Below are 24,525 nucleotides of genomic sequence, written 5' to 3' on the forward strand. Positions count from 1 at the left end.
GTTCTAGTATTGCAGTTCTGCGTGTGGTTTGTCCAAGTGGTGTTGCCGTAGTACCCTATCTAGCAGACCCCCCCCCCCCCCCCCATACATTTATATATCAGTTGATGTTGTGATAAGGGTTAACCACCCCAACCAGAGGAAATGTACATCGGGCTGAACAGGGACCCACAGCTCTTTTTTGCCCTGCCGCCACTATGTGGGTTAAACCAGCCTTGCTGTTTTCTGCAACTGAGAATAAGTATTATTATTATTATTATTATTATTATTATTATTATTATTGTTGTTGTTGTTGTTGTTGTTGTTGTTGTAAGTATGTTTGCTGTTTCCTTAAAGGGACACTATGTAGTTTTGGAGAAGAAGAAGAAATTCAAACTCAGAATTTTAATGTTTGCAATATTAATGAGTAATAATACAAACTATTTATTTTTTCCATAACCGAATAAACAAGCTGTTCTCACAGGAAAATAACACTGTTTGAAGCTAGAAAGGTGGCAGGGTCCGCCATATATCATGATCAGAATTACTTTTATTGCAAAACAACAAACAATAGGCTACTAAAAAATTATCAAAAGATATAATAAAAATATAAATGAAGATGAAAAATAGAGAAATATCGTTAGACAATAACACACGAATGGACAAAAATATAGACATAGAAAATATGTAAACAAAATAAATCAGTATGAAATTGTGTTGTCCTTTAAGGTCAGTTTGTTGAGTCTCTTCTGAATAAAATGTCTTCCTCAAAACTACATAGTGCACCTTTAACTAATAGATTACAACAAATACATTAAGTAGTAACAGATTATAGCTAAAGTAAACAGTGTTTTAACGTTTTTTAAAGTTATTTTAACTTATCTAAAGTCTAAAGCTGTACTGAGTTATTCCCAGACGTGTATATTACATGGAGTACACTTGGCTATATTGTGTGCAAACATGTGTCTCAGATATAAAAACGTATTTTCTTGCTTTTCTGTGAGATTATACAGCTTCTTCTGTAATCCATAAAGTTTATTCAACTATATCACAGGCTGTTAGTCACCACAATAAAAGCGCTCTCACTGGCCTGAAGCCCGGACCTCTATTGTTAAAGTGAGAGAGAGAGAGAGAGGAGTGAACACACACACCTCTCTGATGCACGCACACATACTGCGCACAGGTAGATGACCGGCGCGTTACCTGAGCCTCACAGCAGCCTCTCTGTCCGTCCGGCTGATTATTGGCTGCGACGAACCGGGAAATGCTTCGGTGAAGACAACACAGGAGCAGAAATGTCCACGTTTGATTGATTACATCGTCAAAATGGATCAACTCGATCGTTTTTTGTTTGTGTTTTTTGTAAAAGCGTAACAGCTGTCGACGTGTTTTGGATAAGAGCGCACACGTCTGGAAGTTTGGAGTTTAACTTCGAGGTTTTCAAGCGTCCAGAGAATAAACCCTCCGGGACATCACTAGGGTCTCTGGGTCGTCTCGGTGTCGACCTTTAATTCATTGAAACGCCTTCTGTTTTCCAGCGCACCACCTCCCTCCATCAAGGGTATGAGCGCGGAGGAGCAGAACCGGCTGCGCACCCTCTTCCAGACCTACGACGTGGACAACTCCGGAGAGATCGAGAAGAGCGAGTTCCTCATCATCTGCGGGGAGCTGCAGGTGCCCGAAGCCGAGGCAGAGCGCATCTTCGACCGGCTGGACTTCAACGGAGACGGCACCGTCACCCTGGAGGAGTTCATCAGCGGCTTCCACGACCGCTACGGCGATGTGATGGAGTCGGAGGGGGGAGAGGTGTCCGTCGCCTGGGAGAACTTCGAGAACAAATTGGGCGACCAGGCCAAGTTCATCCCCTGGTGAGTGCGCACACACCTGTCTGTCCGCTGGCCAGTCAGCCGTGGATGTGTTTAAAATATGGAAATGTTTCAGGTGATATGAGTTGTGTTCAACAGTGAGGGCAGTGTGCGTAAAGATCTCCACAGGGAAATACACACATTATTATTTATACAAGAGGCAGAAGGAAAATTCAGTAGTTTAAAGTGTCAAACTGCTCCACTGACACTCATGTTTGAACTAAAGCAGCCATATTTGAATAACATGCAAATGCTGTGAGACGTAAGAGTGATAGTTGTCTGTTATGAGCTGCGTGTAAGTGTGTTTGAGTGCTTCACAGGTACGTATATATTTGTCTAGAGTGTGTGTTTGTTGTCCTGAAGGCATCTCATGATAATCCAAAGATCAAGAAGTTTCCATGTTGACTCAGAGAAAACATTAACAAACAGTGAGGAGACATCTGTGACAGCTTCAGTCACAATGTCAAATATCACCAAGTCCTCCTTCTTAATTAAGAGGATTTTATGAAGTTATTAGTTTATTGTGTTTTAAAACAGTTAATTAGTCAAAACACAGCCAAACAATCACGTGAGAAAATAGTGAACCACTGAATCAGTCATTCAAATAATTGTTTGTTGCAGCTCTTAATGATTCAAAGAACTTGACTTGACTTCTTTTGAGTCTTTTAGATGTTTGATGATGAATAATCATAAGGTCTCACCTTGTATCCCGACAAGGTTTTAGTTCCTGTCTAATAATGATATTATTTGCCAATTATCTAACCTGTTCTGAAAGTATGAAGATGAATAGATCTTCTTTTGTATTATAATTGATATTCAGTTAAATAAATCAAACAAAAAACAAATAACTTTATAAAAGCTAATATATTTCTTATTTTTCTTTAACTTGTAAGTCCAAGTTGAGTCTCAAGTCATTTATTTTCTGTCGAGGCAAGTTGTAAGTCACCAAAACACTGACTTGAATCGACTCAAGCCCAAGTTACAACGACTGGAGTCCACACAAATTTTCACAATAATACCCACCGTCTGATGCTGTGTGGCTTTAAGAAAATAGTTTTTTTAAAAGAGCCATTTATTGGAATAATTTTATTCATCTATCAGTTAATTGAACACTAATTGTTCTGAATCCTTTCCTAAATGGATTTAGTGGATTTTGTCAGAACCAGTAAAGTCGGTGATAAAAATGTATGTCATTTTTTAAAATTGTACCAAATTTGTCATCATATCTGGAGCTCAGTAGACTCGATGAAAGCCGAGTTTACAACAACCAAGTCATAACATTTGGCTCATCTGAGAGATATTTTTCTGTAACATATTATTTAAAAACACTTGAGGGAGTCTCTCATTATGAACCACCTTTCTCCACTTTACATAAAAAAGTAATGAGTGGATTTTGAATGCTTCCATTATAAATTGGATTGTACCACAGTCTCTGGGTATTAGTTCTGAGTTATGTGAGGATATTAAGAATACTTATCCAATATCAAAAACACATAATGGTGTGTTAAACATTCGGAAAGTAACTTAAATTAATCAACTGTGTTCTACATATATAAGACAAAATTCCCTCATAAATAATTAATAACTAATATTGAAAATAAAATAATTACTTAGAGGCCTGTGTGTACTTTGCAGACCCCACCATGTTCTCATTTGTGTCTTTGCGTTATGTAATTAAGACCAGTGAGTAATATTTAAACACCAGTGTGTCAGCGGCTTTATTACAGAAGACAGACGAGAGATTTACTGAAGTGGTCCTAGACTGAAGGACGTCAACAGTGAAATACTGTCAGTTAATGTCAAGCTCTTCTGTGTCACCACTAGGGCTGCAGCATATGGTCAGAAAGTTATACTGCGATTATTTTTGACAGATATTTAGATATAATTCATGATTATTATGGATGGTTAAATTCTACATCACAATTTGTCATTGTTATTGAAAAACTAGTAAAGTCATGACGATGTGGCATTTCTCCTGGTCTCTGCCAAACACACATGTTTCATTGCATCTGGAGAACAAGCTTAGGAGGCCAGAGCATCTTTCTTTATCCAAACCAAGACACGGTTTTGCAAATGTAACCTCATTTTTTATTGCACCTTTGCTCAACTTAACTGACTATTACTAATTACTTCCACCAAGGAGGTTATGTTTCTGCTCATCTCTGTTGGTTGGTTTGTTGGTTTGTCAGCAGGATTACACGAAAACTACTAAACAGATTTCCACGAAACTTGGGTGGAAGATGGGTCTCGGTCAAGAATAGGCCCCATTAACTTTTGGTGTAGATCCAGGAACTTTTCCCCACTTTCTTTAACATTGCGTACATGGATCTTGATGGAAAAAAATCAGGTGTATTAAGGTGGCTGGTATCAATGAGTGAGTACAGAAGGGGACTGTTGAGCTCTATTTAGTTGGTGTTTGTAAACTTACCAAACATTTATATCTATTTTTGTCTGCATTAACATTTTTGCACACATGTTCAAGTATTCAGATCTTTTTAGGTCTTTCACGTTTCTAGATACACATTGAATATGTCAGCCACAGTACTGCTTTGAGTTTTACATCTTTCTAAGTGTATCATCACTTTGCATTTTCTCTGTTAAGAGTTAAGGTTCGCCTCCTGTGATTGCCTGAGTCTTTGTTTGAAAGGACCTATTAACTGTTGATAACTCTGAGGGGACAAACTAGTTTTTTTTTGCAGTCACTGATGGGAGGCCTTTTTTAATCACGATGTTACAATGGTGCCGTACAGGGCACATTGGTCAATAACTCTGCAATGGCGATGGACAATGGCATCATCCTTCTGCCCAACCCTAGTGTGTGTTAGTGTTTGTGTGTGTGTTTGTGTGTGTGGCCCCAGGCCTGACATAAGACCCGTCCTCGTGCTGCTGTTATGTGGCGTCGAGACATTGATTGCCACAGCGGTGCCATCGTCTAAATACACTCTGTTATCTTCAGCAGTTACAGTCAGTGTTACAGCAGTCAGCTGAGAGAAAGTAGCGCGCACAGCTCGCTTCAGACAAGTGTCGGTTTTTCTGGGATTGAAAGGAAAGTGTTGTGTAAATTAAAGACATCAGGCAGCAGAAAATCAATGAGCTTCCTCTCGGTAATGGTATAGCTGAGTGGGGCTGATGTCATGATGCCCTCAGTCTCTCAGCTGACTGGGACAGTCCAGAAAAGATAAGATGTCCTCTATGCGTTCCTCATTTGGTTTTGGTTTGAAATGTTTGGGAAATACTCCTGTTCTGTCACGTCCTGTCCAAGAAGTTTAATTCCTAGTATTTATTAAGTATTTTGAGATGTTTTCAAAGTATCGGGATATAGCTGAACAAAATATTTGCACCTCCCGGTGGCTTTTTCTTTTTCTGTGTATGTAAGATCTTAAGATTTTTCTCAGGAGGAGACGTGTTTGTAACAACTTTAGATCACATGAACACATGAATTACAGCCTAACAACAGTTTCTATGTACTCCTTGTTTGCTTGTGCTCATCTGTGTATGTTTCTTTGACACTGTATGACAGAGCAGCAAGCCGTGTGTCACTGCGAGTTACTGACAGACACGCAGCAGTGTCTATATGCTTTAGCATTAGTCAGTCCGCCCTGTCAGAAGGCAAACACATACATTCACTGACATACATGACCCACTTTTACCGTCGTGCTGTTACACAATATTTTGTCAATGTAATTACACATGTTGTAACATTGACACATCATTCTAGTCCGGTTTGTGTTTTATTTGGGGAACTTTGGTTGCAAAGTAGAAAAACAATGTGACGTAATAAAGTGTATTGGTCTATGATTAATTAGAATTAGCTTTGCAGCTTTTACGTATTGCACAATATTATAAAATGGTCGTAAACTCAACTTAAAAGTTAGTTATTTAGTTGAGTTATAAAGCATATCGTCTTCCACTGGCCCACATGTACTGGAGAAACATAAATAGTGCGTCAGATAATCAGATTCCTGCTGACTTTGTTTCTTTCACTGTTTTATTATCTCTTCGGGCAAAACAGAAACTTCATTAACTAGAAATTTATAATGCGCAGGAACACCTGAATGCTAAACTTTAACAGGTTTTATTTTTCACATGGTTTTAAAGGAATTCGACATTTTGCAGCTGGTTAACATCAGTTTTATTGTGAGTTACATGCCAGATTATTTCTTAACTTGTTTACATCACGTTAGGAAAGGCTGACAAAAAAATGTATGATGATTACATATGAACACACTTGGCATCCAAAGGCCTTAATCCACATTAAACAGCACATTTTTGTTTTAACACTTGTGTTTTTGGACAGATTATAATGGGCAACATATAACATGTTAGTGATCTTTAGGGCGCCTTGTAATGAAAGGATTCTTAAACTCTTGTGTTGTTTTCCAGCAATGACCAAGCAGCCACATTGTACCAGAACATCAGTCTGACTGAGCCCAGACTGATACCTCAGCTGGAGAAAGTCATCATGAACTTCGCCAAAGAGATCAAACAGCAGAACTCAGAGATGGAGAACCTGGCCCTCGCCATCAAACGGTGGGAAACACACACGGATACAAACACTTGTTTATTGGATACCTTATGTGATGAATAGGATAAGCTGGTATACAGTAAGGCGGTTATGTTTGGATCACAGTGAAATTATCCTGTTTCTGTCTTGCAGAGCCCAGGACCAAGCATCAATGCAGCTCAGTGAAATGGAGGACGAGATGGACCAACGCATCCACACTGCTGAGAGAAAAACACGGGAGCAGGTGGGCCAAACACAAAAACACAACTTTTTAGATCTTAATATTCCCGCTTCACTGTTCCTCTGGAGTTGGTGTCATCGAGGCGATAAGCAGGGTGCGTTTGTTCAGCTCTTCCCTCATGTCAAACAAACGAACGCGGCTGAATATCAGATTACTGATCCAGACTCAGACACGCCTGATGATCAGCTGGATTTCATAACGCTGTCTGTCCAAATATGAAACAGGAGATACATCGTTTCATCCCCCCGTGTTTAAAATGATAAGGACGGGTGACCCGTGGATGAAAATGATAACAGTCATAGAATCTAGACGCATTGAAAGTTTTTAGTTTTTAAACTGTTTGCAGTGAAGGATGAGTTAAGAGTGAAGTTTGTTGTAAATGTGGATAACAATATTTAGTTTTCCATGACTCAAAATGAAAAGTGAAAACGACTCAGAGACAGAACAGTACACCAGCTGGCTCAAGCTTCAGATTACCTTCAGTTATATTTATTTATTTTTATCTGTGTTCCCGGGGTTTTCTTTGAAACCTGCCAGGGAACATAAACTCTGTCTTATCACCGTTTGTGTTTATAGACTTATGTAAGTGTACTTCATTGACTCAACTTGCCCAGGAGCTGCTGTTTGCTTTGCATAAGAAAAGCACACAACATTAGAGGCCACTCACCTGTATTCTCACACACTGTAATACATGTGCACACATACATGTTCATCACCTTTAAGGGGGGGGGGGTTATTTTTCGAAATTGTAAATAGACAGTTGCTGATAACACTTCAATTCAGTGACCTCCTTACATAACTGTATATGGAGCAAACCAACTCATTATTTGATGTTGTTATTGTATTTCTTTGTGTCTGTGTTTGTGTAGGAGACGAAGCGAGCAGAAGCGGCATTGAACGAGTTACGGAGAAGTTACGAAACTGATGTGTGTGAGCTGCAGTGTAAGCTCCAGAGGATGAAGTTGGTAAATATTTCACTCCATTTTCACTAGAACACGACGTCAATACAGACTCCTGTGTTCATATCTACCAACCACCAACTGCACATGTAGATTCTGCTCAGTTCTGCATTTTTGTCATACCTGCCCTACATATAGACTCAGAGAATGATTAAACTCAGGCGTCCCTTTCATCACAATGCTAATCCCTGCTGTAGTTACATGTTTGCACAAAGCAATACTTTAACTGTGTTTTACTGCGTTATTATAGATACCACTGCTTCTCTTGCAAGACTGACGGTTTTACACAATGAAACCACGTTCACTTACGTACGAGGAAAGCCTCGACAGCCAGTCGTTGCGGTCCTGGTACTCCGTGCCAGCTGCGATGCTGAGACAGCAGACTGTGAGCTATAGTTTCCCCAGTAAACACACTGACCTATTCGGCTGTCACAGCTGCAGTGCCTCTAGGCTGGCAGAGTGGAGGACTCCAGAGGATGAGTGACACCATGAGGATTGTCAACAGACCAGTCAGGAGGTAGAATAGGTCAATGTGTTTACCAGGGAAGCTATCAGCACCTCAAGAAAACTTCACACAATACAGCCGCTATGTTCGACTCAAACTTAGTTATATCAACGCAGCCAATGAAGGCAACCAATCGGAGGCAGAGCAAGAAAAGCCTTGGGATCCATAATAACGTTTTTTATTTTTACTACATACAAAATTATTACCATTTCACCCGGCCTCTTCAGTGAACATGGTTATATCTTTCCTCTGATTTCCAAAGTGCTGTTGATAGAAGTTCACAGAAATTTGTGTGTCCTTGGAAATACCAGGGAGTGAAGAGTTTCCACTTTCCAAAAGCTACCATGATTGTGTGAATGTGTGCGTATATACTGTATGCAGTTTCAACAACAACCGTGTGAATACAGTCTGATTGAGGTCAAATAACCTCCATCCTAAATGTGTGAACCATCAGATAGAAGAGAAGTACAAGACCATTACTGTGAACGACGAGAGCCCGGCTTTGAAGAAGAGGATCAACGAGCTAACGCTGGTGAGACTGAATATACTCATTTATAAAAACACGTTTCTGTCATTTCAGAACATTTGAATAAGGACTGTCTCTCTGCTGGTTTTTCGTAACACTCATATTCCTTCACTTTCCTTCTTCCTTTCTGCAGGATAACCAGCGGTTAAAACAGGAGCTAATGAGGTCTCAGACCAAAGTTGCCTGTCTGTACAGTGAGATGGACTCTCTGAAGACGGAGCTGTCTGATCAAAGCATCACGTCTGAACGGTGAATTAACTTTAGTTTGCTCTTTTCTTTTTTTAATCTTACGAGTGCTCTCTGTTGGTGTTTGTATGTTTCATTTCTTCATACACCCATTCATTTCAGTTTCAGAGTAATGTTGCCTTGAGATTGAATTGAAATCAAAGCGCAGTCTGAGAAGTCTCAATATTGGATTTTTTCTGCATCATTTTATTTTCACAGTGAGAAGAAAAAAAAAAATGTTATCACCTTCAGTGTGAACTGAAGGTTTTCTCAACCTTTCTCACCTCACTTTAAGTGTAATATGAACAAAGGTTTACTGAAGCTAAAAGTAGTTGTAAAACATTTTAGTAAACTGAAGTAAAAGTTGAAACAAGACCAAAAAAATTTAAATTAACCAAAACAATATTGTGTACTTACCAAACTAAAGTTAAATAACATATACAGGATACATGAAAAACAGTTTTAGCTATGCAACATGTGTGAGGAGGCACAGGGGCAGATCTTTTGAGACTGGGATGTCATACTTGACTGTGAGTCAGTTGTGTAGCATTTGTATATAATGCTACTGTACTCTAATAATACTATTCTAACAATGAACTAAGACTAAACATTTTTTTTTACTGAGACAAGCAAATAATTGTGGAAACTAAATGAAACTAAACTGGATTGAAAACAAAAATAAAAAAATGAAAACAAAAAACAAACAAAATCTACCAAATTATAATTACTCTGATGTGCACCTGAAAATAGCCATTATTTGCTCCCTGTGCTCCTTTAATTAAACTACATTAGTTTATGAATCAGGCCTCTGTCTGCTTATCAAACCTCGCTGTTGAGAAGTTTAGCTGCAGAGACACACACAGAGCCAGAGGTCACGCCTCCTCCTGATGATCCCGGGGGTGTTTTCTTTTTGTCACAGCTGAAACAGGATATCCTGGAGAGACTTCACACACACAACTACTTATTCAGGAAAGTCGCTTAGCAACAGAAGCAACAGGGCTGCCAGCAGGATAACTCTGACTGTCCCAGTGTTGACATTGTTGTTTCTCTGTCACCGAGGTGCCTCATGTTAGTCATGAAAGAGGCGTGATGACTGAGTGCATCAGCTGATCGGATCTGCTTTTACCGACGTTTTTGTAAATATTGATATCCGATTGTTGTTTTGCAGGGACGATGAGCTCATGAAGCAGTTCAATGACGAGAGAGACGTGTTGGAGAGCCAGATTGAGATTCTGCAGTAAGTCCGACAGCATCACACACACTGACTGCTGTCATGGATAGAGATCGCACTGTATCCAGAAGTCATGTCATTAAAACAAGTGTTTCTCTGTGTGTGTGGACAGGAGCGCCAACAGGAAGCTCCATGACACCAACGATGGCTTGAGGGCCGCTCTGGAGCGGATCACCAGGGTAAACTAGCTCAGTTTTCGAACTGCAAGAGGCCGAAGTTATTTCATGTATTGGGTTTGGTGGCGCTGTTCTGGTGCTTCTTTATATAAAAACTTAGTTTATTTTTGGGTCATTTGACAGGAATACATTAAAGTTGAGTCCAGTAGGCATCAGCGTTTAATCTGATTAACCAGGTCTGCAGCTACATCGTATACGAGGAGAAGCACAGTAAGAAAGAGGGATTAAAGGATAATTCCACCAATTTTACACACTAAAGTGTGTTTACAGGTCTTGGGGAGTACTACTGCAAAATGTGAACAAAGTAGTGTAAAGCCTTATGCGGCTCCAGAGGAAGCTGCATGTAATCTGATACACTACCTCCAGTGTAAATTGCATTGTGGGTAATGTAGGCACAAGGTTTTGAAAAGCAGTCCATTGGTCTAGCATTATTCATCCTTTTTAAACCTATTTAGATAATTTAAACACATTACCAAATAAATTAATTAGAAGAACAGGTGTTAAACATTCAGTGTTTGATTTAAAATGCTTTATGAGGACTAATGGTCTTGATTTTTGTCAGAACAGCGTGTTCGTCACTGTAAATGCCAGATTTAAGTTGGTCAACTACAACTCTTGTACTACCTCAAATATGTGTTCCAGTAGCAGTATTACTGAGGAGTTACAGTGCACATGTACTGTACTATAAAGTCACAACATTTGGGTGTGAATGGTGAGTGTGAGTAACAGGCAAAACAAGCTTTCGTTTTTGGGATTAAGTCATTAGTTTATTAACCCAGCTCTTTGAAACTTGAACTTTGAGTAATATAGGAACGTTAACATCTACAGATAGCGAGCCAGATAAAGTTACTTAGCAGCCATCAGCTGTTAGTTAAATGTGGTCGGAGTGATCAAGACCCCAAAGTAAAATATAGACGCAATATGACACATTTTGTATAAAAGGGTAACTGCACACGTCAAGCAAAATATATAAAGATGACTGGTCAATTATTGCGCTTGTAGAGCATTCCTTGCTGGCACGTACGCAACACTTACGGCCTGCGGATATAAAGAAAGTTTTAAAAACTGAGTGGCTTCACAGTGAAAAACCATCAACACACCAAGTTCTGCAATACTTTGGAGAAATCACATCCATCACCATGAGGAAAACTGGGAGATGTCGTAAGACAACAACATCAAGTGTTGACCATCGGGGAAAACAGTGAAGCTAAGGGAAAGCATTTTCTGAAGAACTGTAACACATTTTGTGATGTGCAGCTTTCAGTATGTTCGGTATATTGAGAATTAATCACAACATGTAGACGATCCAGATGTGAACCCTCTGGACTTGCAGACATTGATTTCAGTTGTATGTACTGTGACATGTTCCCCAACATGATTCAAGTGACGTTTCAATAAAATCAATGTTTTACATATTCAGTTGGAAAAGCTACAATCCCACATCTGTATTACAATGAATTGTGGGAAGTAAAATCTGTGAAGTCTGCACCCCAAGTGGACTATGTGGAAGTCTGCAGAAAGTCTGCCTCAGGCCCTTGTGGACTGGATGAATTGTGGGTTTGGACACTCACAGACTGCCCATGAATGTACCGGGAAGTCCACAATCTGCAAGAGCGGTGAAGTCTTGATGTCATTGCATCTTCTGTCATCTGTCAATGAGCTGATGTCTGTCTGTGCTCTCTCTGTGGATCAGTCTATGTGATGTACAGTATCTTCCGCCGCACAGAGGATTGGTATGCACTTTGCAATATTTGACAGCCACTGATGCTGCCAATCCACTGTATTTTTGAAGACCAGTTTCATGGAATTTACAGCATCAGCAAAAATGACTAAATCAGTGTCTGTTCTGGGGTGGAAGAAGCTACAGAAACTGGGGATGAAGGCAGGAGTCAGAGTCAAGAGGGTGCCTATCAACAGGATACTGTGGCTATAGTGGAGCATCTCACCCATCGCTCTTCATCATCTGCCTCTTTCAGTCAAGTACATGCACCTCCTGCACAACTACAGCCTCATCTGAGCTAACAGTTACTGGAGGTTCGGATTCCAGTTCAGTGAAGGAAGGTTCAAATGCGGACAATGTTATGTCTGGGTGGATGAAACACTCAAAAATCACACAATGATACACTCACATACAATTGTTTATACAAACATCAGAGGATTGGGGACTCAACACTAAATCTCTTTATTGGCAAGATGTATGCTTGTGTGACGCATCCTTTTGTGGTTGCCATTTATGTGGCAGTAAAATGCTAACAAACCAGCCCAACCTGCATAAAAATATATACAAAAAGTGTGAATATCTACAGGGAATGCCAAATACCAACTACTTGGATAATAAACAAACACCTCTTCAGGGGATAATCAAACTGAAATGTGCTTTTACAAGCTCTCAAGCCCCAAATGAAATAAAATGTTAAAAACTGAAGGTGTATAGGAGCTTGGGTTTAAAGGGGTTCAGCTAAGATAAACAAAGAAAACCTGCAAGTGTCCGGCTATTTGTGAGGCAAGCAACACTTGCACAAATAAGGACGGCCCTGAAGAATAAACACAATTTCCCTCAACTAGAATGAAATGGGGCAGCAGAGATATCTCCAAAGGGGCCTAAACAGACAGCTGGTAATCTATCAGGATGAGGTCTGCAGTGTATCGGGGACAGATTCAGAATGAGAGTGAGCCCAACCTGGGTGCCAGTCCCCACCTCTCTTAAGCCTTCACAAAAGGTCGTCGTCACACCCTGATTGGGGGGAGGTGAATGCCTCAAGCTGCCTACACTCATTTATTAGGAGTCAGTCTCCCCGACCTGCACACAGGTGATCTGAATCCACTGCAATCAGTCCAGAGGGATTTAAAATTTCAGGCCAAAAAAAAAAGATAGCAAGTCTTACACAAAAACGATAGGGAGAAACAAGTACAGTACACAAATGTCTAAAGTAGACTAAGCCTCGCTTCTCAAATTTGCCACCGGGCATGAGATCTCCCAGGAAAATGAAGGCTGACTCATGGTCCTGTCAGGCTCACATGCTGGCAGCATTTCTATCTGCTTTCATGTCTCCATCATATACTACATTATGGTGGCCCGAGGGTACAAAACAACATTTCAGAAAACACATTCGCACATTTGTGGATCGATAAGTACGTAGGAGAAGACCAACAAATCAAGGCAAAAACTCCTGCACACTGTTTACCTCACGTGCAATCAAGACTGAATTTTAATTACAATGATTCAACCTTCATCAGATCACCGCAACAATGAAAACTCAACAACATCTCACCACAACAATGAAAACGCAACAATGCAGCTCAGGAGGTTGCACGCCAAAGTGTCCCTGAGCAAGATACTGAATCCCAAATTGCTCCTGATGAGCAGGTCGGCACCTGCAAAGCACCTTGCATGGCAGCCTCTGCCGTCAGTGTGTGAATGTGTGTGTGTTGTATTTTGACCCAGACTAAATGATTGAATAAACTCACATTTTGTCTTGTGTTGTTGTGAACTGTGACTCTTGAAAATGCTCTGGGAGGAGAAAGAAAGGTGTCTGTTTACACTTTTACAGTGTATGCCCTCAGTGAAAACCATCTTTGTCCTGAAAAACAGATTATTAAGCTCTGGCAGGCTTTTATTTAATAAACGGAAATGATCCTCAATCAACTGCGGACTCTTTGTAGCCTTTAAATTGGATTAATTAAGCCCAATAACATCTGACCAGGTGCAATAGTCGAGCAATCTCAGCGACATGTATTTAATTTTGTTTGTTTTACGTGTTTTGTTTTTAATTTTAATGTTATTATTATTCTTATTATTATCACCATTGTTATTTTATTTTTCCCTTCCTTTTTTTTTACTTAGAAGTAAGTTGTACTATTATTTCATACGTGAAAACTTTTTTATAAGTATTGAAAAAAAAATTTTCTTTTGCTGGAAACTGCATGTTGTGTGAAACAAAACAATTTGTAATTTTCAGGCGTTCAGCCATTAAAAACGCAGGTAATTAACCTAAAACAATTTGAAACTGATTTCATTTTTAATTGTGTGTTACAGGCTGGTACCGGGGTCCCATCGGGAGATGTGAAGGACAGAAACAGAAGTAAAAGCATCTGCTACTCATCACCTTATGCATTCATGGATAAGTAAGACCCACAAACACACATTATATTATCGAGCACATTATTTTTAGTCTCAAACAGACCAGAAGTTTCAGGTTAAACGGAAGATTTAGGAAGATTAACTGGTTAGAAGCTTCATGCCAGGGTTTTCAGGTTTTAAAGGGATTTAGCTTAAGTACACAGTGACAAACATCAAATCTAGATACTTTCTCTTGGAAGAACTGTGTATTCACATGGTAGTAAAGTAAATGTTCAATGACAAATTGAACAAATTCCCTTTGTCACGTGGCTGTTAGGTCACTGATTATTTCCCGACCTCTTCCTCAGGTTCCCAACTTTGGATGGAGCGTTCCCTGCGTTCGCCCGCCGGCCCAGCGTCGACACTCTGGCCCTGGCCATGTGCGACCCGGGCCTGAAGCGCAAAGACAGCATCGAGTACGAGGAGGACAGCCTGCCTGAGTTCTACATGGACAGCGGCCTGTCGACTCTCAGAGGTTCACATGAAGGCTACGACTCAGAGCAGGAGGTCAAAGGTCAAGAAGAGGAGGAAGAGGAACAGAGGGGGAAGAAGGACGGGAATCATGTCAACAATAGCGTGATTGAAGAAAACTATGACACTGAGGTGAGACAACAAGACGGTCATAAACACAAACTATGCTTAACTTTACTCCAGATGTTTAGCAGCTATCATGTCAACATGTTCATCTAAATTTTGGCAAGTAGCACTAAACCATTGACTAAATGTGGACACCAATGAAGAAGTACTCTAAATGGACTCCACTGGTTTCAAAGAGAAGTCTGATTATATGTAAGCTTATGAGAAACTGACCCTACTTCTGATTTTATTCATAACCTTAGTAAACATGAAACATTGAACGTTATAAAGAAGTTATTTTGGTGTTACAATGTCTTGTAACGTGTATGTGTGCACATCACAGCCAGCTGAGACACAGGACGGTGAATCAGCGTTCGGATCGGACAGCAGTTCAGTTTTGGACTGGAAGCAATCTGAACCCATTCCGGCCCAAACTACAAGAAAGACCGTCAGTGCCCTCAGTGCTCAGGTAAGAGAGAGGCGCATGTATCTAATGGAATGAAATGTTGAGCAGGAATGATGTTTACATGTCTTTCATGCTAACATGCTAACATTGGCTAAGTAGAATTAAACCATTGACCAAATTTTTTTATATAAGCTTATGAGAAAGTGACCCTACTTCTGATTTTATTCATGACCTTGATCGAGTGTTATTTGCTTTGGCATATTTAAGTTGGTGGCGCTCTTCTTCTTTCAACAACTTGCTCATGTTCACAGCTATACAGGTTGAATGTTATAAAGAAGTTATTTTGGTGTTACAATGTCATGTAACGTGTGTGTGCACATCACAGCCAGCTGAGACACAGGACGGTGAATCAGCGTTCGGATCAGACAGCAGTTCAGTTCTGGACTGGAAACCATCTGAACCCATTCCGGCCCAAACTAAAAGAAAGTCCCTCAGTGCTCAGGTAAGAGAGAGACGCATGTATCTAATGGAATGAAATGTTGAGCAGGTATGATGTTTATATGTTTACTGTCTTTCATGCTAACATGCTAACATTGGCTGAGTAGAATTAAACCATTGACCACATTTTTTTATATAAGCTAAAATGACCTTACCTTCTACTTGATTTATTACCTCAGTTAACAGTTTCCTAATGAGTTTATGGTCTTGGTAATGTCAGAGGAAAAATATCTGTGTGTCCGCGTAGATGTTTGTTTTAATGTCACTACATGTCTGCTACATCACAGCCAGCTGGGACACCGGAGGGTGATTCATCATTCGGGTCGGCTGGCAGCTCAGTGTTGGACTGGAAGCCAACTGAACCCATCAGTATGCCAACACCCGCTGCCCCGACAAGAAGGAAACCCCTCAGTGCCATCAGTGTTCAGGTAAGAGAGAGATAGATGTACCTAAGGGAATGAAGCGTTTTCCTCAGAACAAACTATATTTTTAGCGCCACCACTTTTATGGCACCAAACTTAGTAAATAGTATGTTCTGTGTTTATTTAACCACTATAATATGTATGTTTTTAAAGGTCCAGCGTGCACGATTTAGGGGGATATATTGGCAGAATTTGACTTTAATATTCATAATAATGTTTTCATTAGTGTATAATCACTTGAAACTACGACTTGTCATGTTTCTGTTGCCTTAAATGAGCCTTGTTTAATCTACAGTCCAGGGAGTCGGCCATGTTTCTACAGTAGCCCAGAATGGTCAAACCAAACACCTGCTCCAGAGAGACCCTTTCACATTATTCAAGATTTTAAGGGGGAGGGTGAGAAGAGGGATGTTTAGTTGGTTGCAATCTGCAACTCCACCACCAGATGCCACTAAATCCTACACACTGGACCTTTAACATTTCCTGAACTGCAATGAGGCATTATTCTCTCGTTGTCTCAAAATATATTGAACATGAAGTAAATGTGCTGAATGTAAATACAGTCAGTATTATTATCAGTGCTGAGTGCCTCGCTCTCCTCAGTCTCCTCTTCACCGTGCCTGTCCGTCCCCTCTTCAGAAGGAGGACAGAGGTGACTTGGGCTACATGACGTCAGAGAAGGCCTACAGGATCGTGTTAGCTGGAGACGCTAATGTGGGAAAGTCCAGTTTCCTGCTGCGTCTCTGCAAGAATGAGTTCAGATTAAACTCCAGCTCCACACTGGGTGAGCGCTGAAGCCAACTCTTTGTCAATCATTAGTTCGCATAACAAGCTTTACTGTCTCGCTCTTTCCTCTTCAACCTGTCAGTATTCCCCAAGAAAAATGTTTAGTGCCAGCCGACTTATTAATGATTAATGTCTGTGGATATTCTGTTAATCTGATCAGGTACTGCCTTATACTCGCATGTCAAATGAGTTTTTACCTTTTCGTGTGACATGTTGGTTGGTTCTCTTGTGTGTATTCAGGAGTGGATTTCCACATGAAGACACTAATCGTGGATGGAGAACCTGTTTTACTACAACTATGGGACACAGCAGGACAAGAGAGGTGTGTGCTGGTGTTTATAGGTGTAAATATTTGAAGAGGGAGATTAACTTTCAAGCGATGTCTTTGTAAAAAGTGTTTTCTCTAATATGTATGGAGGCCCTGAGAGGTTTGTTTGCATAAAAAATAATGATATGTTGTTTTAAACGAAGAAATTCAGATATAAATGAAGCTTATTACTTCGTATGTGTTGTTGAGAGGTAAAATTAGCAGACACACACAGCTGTGCAGGAGTGAGAATATAAAGATCTTACAGTATACACACTGTGTATCTTGAACTATTTTCTCCTCTCAGGTTTCGCAGCATTGCAAAGTCTTATTTCCGGCGGGCGGACGGTGTGTTGCTGCTGTACGACGTCACCTGTGAGAACAGCTTCCTTAATGTTAGAGAGTGGGTGGACGTGATTGAGGTAAAGCTCCACTGATAAAAAAAAAGTTACTGACTCACACTGTTTGCGTCACAGCAGTTAGCAAAAAACATGATGAAAGTGAAATCTATCTACTGTTCTGTCGTGGCATCTTGTATCGGCACAATGTGTGTTATTATACGTCAGTATTGTACGTGTTGTCACATGTTCATCTGAATATCAAACCAAGTGATCTTGTCTCTTTTTTACATGCAGCAGATATGTAAGTGTTGGATGTGCACTGAATTGTGTTCTGCTGTGAAACTGTGACTTTTAATTAATGCATGCAGTTCGTGACTTGTAACTTTCTGTCGTGTTATCTTAAGTACTGCTCTTAAGTTTAGTCTATGCTTGTACTTTACTTGAGTATTTACATTTTCTGCAATTTCTACTTTTATTTCAACATATGTGGAGGCAAATATTGTACTTTTTTCTCCACTACATGTATAATATCAGTTTTATTACTTCACAGACTTTGATTATTAATACATTTAAATTAGCACACCCTGTAAATACACTTATAAACAGCTGCAACATTAAAGTGATGAACACAAATGTATTAATAATTATAATCCAGTAACGTCTGAAGTGTGCTTACTGCATAAATGTTACTTACTACTTTTTTTTTTACACTTTTCCTTTTTCTAATTCTGTAATCACCATGATGCAAAGTATGTACAACAACAGAACAGTTAATAATATGAGAAACTCTGTGTTATTTACCTTTCTAATTAATTGTTCCTGTTTTTACCTTCTTTTAATTATTGAATTTTTTTTTTTGCATGGCAGGATGTGGCCCAGGAGGATGTTCCCATCATGCTCGTGGGTAATAAGTGTGATCTTAGACAAGGTGAAGTTCGCTGCGTTCCTACCAGCTATGGCCAAAAACTAGCCATGGTAAGGACAAACAAACACCCACTTAACATACTTTACTGAGGACATTTTACAGTTTATTCTAAATTCAAGCGATTACACCCTGTCGCTTGGTGTCAGTTCATAACAGATTAAAAATTGATATTGATTAATGATTTTTCTTCAACCAACAGACGTACAACACTCTGTTCTGTGAAACTAGTGCCAAAGATGACTGCAACATCCTGGAGGCTGTGCTGCACCTGGCCAGGTGAGACTGTTGCTGACTGTTGCAGTCAGTAAGATAAATGATCTTAACTGGCGTGACTTTTTGGGACATTTTCCTGCTACAACATGTTAAAATGTCTGCTGACAGTACGGCCTATTAGCCGTGCCAAAAATGTGACGGTACCATCTCAGAGGGAAAATAATTGTCGATTTGTTTATATTACAATTTAAAGTATGAACACTGTATGTCAAGCTCCTAAATGTGACCTCTGCTGCCCTCTGGTCTCTAAAACGAAAACTGCAGGGGTTAATGGGTCCCTGTGGAGTTTTATTATCAGGAGTCATTGTAAATAAGCATTTGTTCTCAGTGACTTGCCTGTTTAAATAAAGGCCAGATAAAAAATAAAATATATCAACAAAGGTTACTCACTTGCATCCTTGAGGTGCAAATGTGTTAATTAATTTTTCCTGATGATAACACTGTATAAAATGTTGTAATGCAAGTTTTTCTGGTTCCAACTGTCCTTTTCTTTCGCTCAGGGAGGTTAAAAAACAGGCTACTTATGATGAAAAAACTCAGCACCAGAAGTTGACCAACTTAGATGCTCCGAGGAAGAAACCAACCCACTACTGCTGCAACTGATCACATTCATCAGACAGATGTGGACCTCCATATCAGACTTTATCTGAATTCTGCAGAGGTGGAAAAAGGACCGACCCTTCTTCTCATTTCTCAGTTTTCTACATCCTCCTCTCCTTTCCTCGCCTCCTCTCCTCACGTCTTAGTCCCTCCCACATAAGATGCGAGCGGAGGAGGCAAGGAAGAGACACATGCACCGTTGCTTATAGCTCCTCGGAAAAGCCTCCTCCCTCCTCCAGAAGCATTTCGGGAATTGAGACATCCTTCAGCATGATGCGCTGAGATCAATTTCCAGGAGGACAAAGGAGTGAGGAGACAAAGAGGCACGAAATAGAGCAGTGAGAAGAGCCCAGAGCCTCTGCAGCAACGGGAACAAATCATCATTGTGAATAACCAAAACGATTAACACGTGGATTAAGTGGCCTGATATTTGAGCTGCATTTCAGCCACAACTTGAAGTCTTTCTTCTTCGTATGTGTGAATTTAAGAAAGTCTGTGTAACGTCTTGCCATGTGAAAGTTATGTTCATTTTTTATTAAGCTATTTCACATATTTGCATAAGTTCCTGACACATATATGTGAAGATACTCCAGAGTGGACAGCTGTGGAAGTGAAGTGAAATATGTGAGGAGGAGTCGAAAGTGAAGCCAAGTGTATGATCATGTTTATAAAGTGACATTTGAAGGTGATGCTGTTGAATAATCGCATGTGATAGAGACAGAAAGTTTATTGTTGTAGTGAGAAAATAAGACAAATGGATTCTGGTTGTGTTATTAACTGGATTTATACAATGTGTACATCTGAGCTCAGTTATCATTAGTGTATATGCAGGTTTGCATGTTGGTGGCCTGAAAGGAAACGGAAGTCTGCGACGCCCCGAAAGTTGAACTTTTATTGCAATTGAGCTGCAAGGATTGCCGACACAGCCTGGTTTTTGTTCCTGTACGATGAACTCTGTACTTTATGCTAATGCAACAACCCACGGTCTTCATTAATGTACCCTACAGTGTTACACTTCTTTTCATTTGTCTTCCCACTGAGGACGACTTTGTGTTATAGAATTTATATTTTTGGAGCTGAACATGTAACATGTCATCTTTGATTTGCACAAATGCTTTAAACACCCACAGAAATTTCATTATCTGGTACGAGTGATGAAAAACATGGTAAGCAGGAAGCAGGAGTCCTTATCTTTATCGCACAGAGACACGTCTGTAAGTCTGTTTAAAGTATACATGTGACCTTGAGTATGTCTTATTATTATTTCATAATAATGACTTCATATTATCCATTCTGAAGGGCAGTGTATAAAGGTGTCAGTATGCTTCAAATGAAAAGGTCTTTTTGGTTTCTTGATTCTCCTTTTCTGTCATTGAAGCATTTCACGGTACACGTTCAACATCTACAGAGGTTTGAGAATCAACAGTCGCTCACCGCTGCGTCGCTACAAATCAAGAAATATCAATAAAACACCAATAACGGTGACTAAAGGTTTATTAATTGTCTGCAGGAAGTGAACGACTAAAACCTGATGGATGATTTGAATTCGATCAGCAGGATGAAAACAGAATAAATAATATTCTCGGTTTGTTAAATTTTAGGATGGGTAATGTTACTTTTAAAAGTAACTCATTACATTACACTGCATTATCTACTGAGAAAAGTAAATTTAGAGTTACCAAAAATTACGGTTAAACCCCTTTGTGACTCTTTGCACATGTCGGTTATATTGTCCAGGCGGCGTGTAGCCGTGAATGTGATATATTGACTCTACAGACATTTTGTAGCCTTCTTTAGAGCCCACAGTCGGTAAGTTATCTAAATGTGCATAGAAGCTACTTATTTCCACACAGATTAAACTTCTTCTTTGCATAAACGTCTTTCCAGATGAGATAAGAGGAGCAACAGCAAAGGTCTCTCTGTTCCTGTGTTCATGAAGAATATGGTGTGAATGCCAAAGCATCACAAGACTGGAGTCATCTGCATAAAACATGACCTCATTACTCAGAAATCAGTTCACAGTCCATGAGTGTGGGTAGTTTGACTAACTGCAGGAAATTCTTCTAAAGTCACTTACAACCCGCAACAACAACAAAAACGTCCTAAAAGATTGTTACAGACTTCTTGATACTTATCATCATCTAAATGTACTCAAAGTATCAACAGTAAGAGCGCGCATGATGCTGAATGACTCATCTCAGTGCCAAGTGTTGGATTGTTATTTACTGTATATGGCGTACTGTATACAAGGAGACGAGAAGATAATGACTGAATTTTCATTTTTCGGTGAACTCATTGTTTAATACATCAATAATTATAATGAATGTAAGTATAAATATGTATTTTGATGTTAGTACGTTCACATAAGTAAGATTTTGAATGCTAGACTAACTCGTATTTTTACACTGTGGTATCACTGTTTTACTAAAGTAAAAGATCTGAGTACTTCCTCCACAATTGAAAAAATACAACAGAGTAGAAAAGTATTTTGTGGATAGTGGATTGGAAGTAAAAAGGGGATGGAAATGGATGTGCTCAAGTTCAGAGTATTCATATGGTTTTACTTCACAGCACTGTCTGGAAAAAAGCTTCAACCAGACTGTTAAAATATACAGTGTAAGTTTTTCTTTTAAAGGTCCATATTATACTGTGTTTCATCAATTTCACACAGCTGTCAGAGGTCCAACAACACTGTATCCAAAATGTATTGCCCCAAACCCATCCGTGGTCCTGAACTTCAGCTGTCTGAAAGTCGCTCTACTGAGAGCAGCTGTTTCTGTGCCTGCACCTTTAATGCTAATGAGCTCCGTCTGTCAGCGCCTGTCTAGCCTGCTACGCGCCCCTCTCAGGGAGAGGATGACGCTTACGCTAGCGATAGCATGCGCTAATGTTTACGGTGGATGTATCACAGAATACACATGTATTATTTGTTTTACCTTTTGTCCCTCTCTTCCTGTCCCTTTTTCACGTTGTCTCTCTCACTCATTCTGAAAACAAACACACACAAAACACAGTATAAGGCTCTTACCCAGTGGTGAAGTGTAAGTATATTTACTCAAGTGCTGACGTAGACATATTAGGATTTCATGCAACTTCAATTTTGTCTGCTCCGCTGTATCTCAGAGGCAAATACTGCACTTTCTACTCCACATCATTTACGTTGCTGGTTACATAATTCAAACCCTTCCTGCCCAGTGAAAACCATGTACCCTCAAAATGACAATTTAATGCTAATATTTGTGATAAACTGAAAGAGTCTTGTAAAACGTGGATCTAAATTTACAAGACTACAATCTAAATTTTAATTTCATTAGATTTGAATACAGTTCCTAAAATTGAACAGTGTATCTCCATCTTGGGGGTAGTAGTTGTTAATTAACTTCCTTAAGTTACATAGTTTCTGATGTTTTCTCAGCCTCTGTAGCAAATAGAAACGAAATTCATAGCTTACTTCAAAATGACTCATACGCTTCCGCCTTCAAGGAATACTTATCGATATAGGGGGGGGAAAAATCACCCCTTGGACAGTTTTGATACTCACTAGTTTATCTCTACACAACGGACCCTCCCAAACAGGTGTCGAGGTCGTCGTTGTTGTACCTGCCGGGTGTGGGTTGCTAGCCGCTACCGCTGCCGTCGCTGCTGCTGCCAGCCGCTACCGCTACTGCTGCTGCTGCCACTGCTGCTGCTACTGCTACTGCGAAAGACAGTAGTCACTTTCTGTAACTTGAAGATCAGCTTTCTGTTTTCTTCCTTCTTTCTCCTCTTTCTAGCACGGCTGGGGTAGCTTCTTTTCATCTGTCTCTTTTCTTTACTTTTCTCTTCTACCTCTCCTCTTCTTCTCTCGCCACTTCGCGCCGTTTGTTTTCGTTTTGCTGCTGTCTTCCTGGATCCGTTCTGCACATGCGCAGTAAGATGGACTGATCCAATGTAGTGGAGACTGAAGGGGGGACCCCGACACACACATAATACGATTAGCATTCTGCTGGCATTTTAGCGAGAGGATTTTAATCAAAAACATAATTAATGTGAGCAAATAAGTAATAACTGTATTAACCATAAGTGTATGAGGATTTTTTATGGGGCCCTCAGGAACTTGAGGCCCTAGGCAACCACCTAGTTTTGCCTAATGGTAAGTCCGCCCCTGGGTAACGTCTAAAAACAGCTAGCGAAAGCTTTGTTTGTCTCCAACACATGCTGCCTTCATGTGCTATGGTACAGATGGTATTTTCCACTTGTGATCTGGTATTTACCAGTGCGTTGTGTTCATGTGTTTTTGTTGTTGTACAGAGAAAATAAAGATGGTGGACACACAGATTCAGGCTTGTTAGCATCTGCTCTGGGGAGGTAAAACCAAACCATAATGGTATTTTAAAAACTGACACCGAGTGTTAACGCATCATATTACAATTGTCAATGGAGCAACACTTTATAGGCTACAAAAACTATCCACTAACAGTAGCAAAACACGTTTAGTAGTGTACATTGCTTACCATTCACGAATCTTCCATTGCTCGCCGCCATGTTGAAAAGGTGAAAGGTTATCTCATCTCGGCAACTCGGGCATCAAAAAATTCTACGAGTTGCCCAGTGGAAAATACCACATGAGAGGGTGTTCATGTGCACTTTTCATGTCGTCTTTTGGTATTTACCATAAATATCATAGCACATGAAGGCACCAACAGTCTCCAAACTCTTGGACACTGTTCGTAATGGCGGATCTCCGAGACAGTTGTTCAGTTTTCCCTCTTCTTTTTCGGGACTGAGCAGCGACGCGCAAAGGATCTTGGGATATGGGAGGCCTCGAAGGATAGTAGTGGTCTGTCCAGCAAAAAGAGGGAAAAGCAGGCCGCATTTGAAGGAGCCTTCGAATTTGGACAGCCTTCGCGCAGCGTTGTGACATAATTGGCCTTCAAATCCGCCCTTGGAAGGATGCAGCCCCTGAATTTGGACACAGTGGGTGATGCTGTACCTGGTGGGTGGAGACACTGTGGGTGGGAATATTCAAATGATCGGTCAATGACGTCAGTGACCGATGCCGAATTTGACTCGCTCATCTGGAA

The 24,525-nt window shown here is 40.1% G+C and overlaps 1 protein-coding gene and 1 long non-coding RNA gene across 2 annotated transcripts in view; one reads left to right on the forward strand and one right to left on the reverse strand.

Annotated features, from left to right (window-relative positions):
* The window catches only part of rasef (RAS and EF-hand domain containing), a 22,699-nt gene extending 1,907 nt beyond the window's left edge, over positions 1 to 20,792 (forward strand). Inside the window, exons 2-20 of the mRNA XM_084359689.1 lie at positions 1,515 to 1,844; positions 6,225 to 6,371; positions 6,499 to 6,589; positions 7,456 to 7,551; positions 8,505 to 8,582; positions 8,710 to 8,825; positions 9,970 to 10,038; positions 10,145 to 10,211; positions 14,245 to 14,333; positions 14,637 to 14,931; positions 15,248 to 15,373; positions 15,696 to 15,812; positions 16,096 to 16,236; positions 16,870 to 17,014; positions 17,257 to 17,338; positions 17,631 to 17,745; positions 18,532 to 18,639; positions 18,789 to 18,865; positions 19,363 to 20,792. Coding sequence (XP_084215815.1) covers positions 1,515 to 1,844; positions 6,225 to 6,371; positions 6,499 to 6,589; positions 7,456 to 7,551; positions 8,505 to 8,582; positions 8,710 to 8,825; positions 9,970 to 10,038; positions 10,145 to 10,211; positions 14,245 to 14,333; positions 14,637 to 14,931; positions 15,248 to 15,373; positions 15,696 to 15,812; positions 16,096 to 16,236; positions 16,870 to 17,014; positions 17,257 to 17,338; positions 17,631 to 17,745; positions 18,532 to 18,639; positions 18,789 to 18,865; positions 19,363 to 19,465 — 2,392 coding nt within the window. The 3' untranslated portion in view covers positions 19,466 to 20,792. The remainder of the gene's footprint in view (positions 1 to 1,514; positions 1,845 to 6,224; positions 6,372 to 6,498; positions 6,590 to 7,455; positions 7,552 to 8,504; positions 8,583 to 8,709; positions 8,826 to 9,969; positions 10,039 to 10,144; positions 10,212 to 14,244; positions 14,334 to 14,636; positions 14,932 to 15,247; positions 15,374 to 15,695; positions 15,813 to 16,095; positions 16,237 to 16,869; positions 17,015 to 17,256; positions 17,339 to 17,630; positions 17,746 to 18,531; positions 18,640 to 18,788; positions 18,866 to 19,362) is intronic.
* LOC311261678 overlaps positions 1 to 23,271 on the reverse strand; it is a 27,310-nt gene extending 4,039 nt beyond the window's left edge. Inside the window, exons 1-2 of the long non-coding RNA XR_014623165.1 lie at positions 23,004 to 23,271; positions 22,399 to 22,449 (exon numbers count right to left, since the gene is read on the reverse strand). This is a non-coding gene — a long non-coding RNA (uncharacterized lncRNA). The remainder of the gene's footprint in view (positions 1 to 22,398; positions 22,450 to 23,003) is intronic.
* Between the last annotated feature and the right edge of the window lie 1,254 nt (positions 23,272 to 24,525).

The sequence above is a fragment of the Pagrus pagrus genome (genome assembly GCF_965226575.1).
Source record: "Pagrus pagrus genome assembly, chromosome: 8".
NCBI classification, from domain to species: Eukaryota; Metazoa; Chordata; class Actinopteri; order Spariformes; family Sparidae; genus Pagrus; species Pagrus pagrus.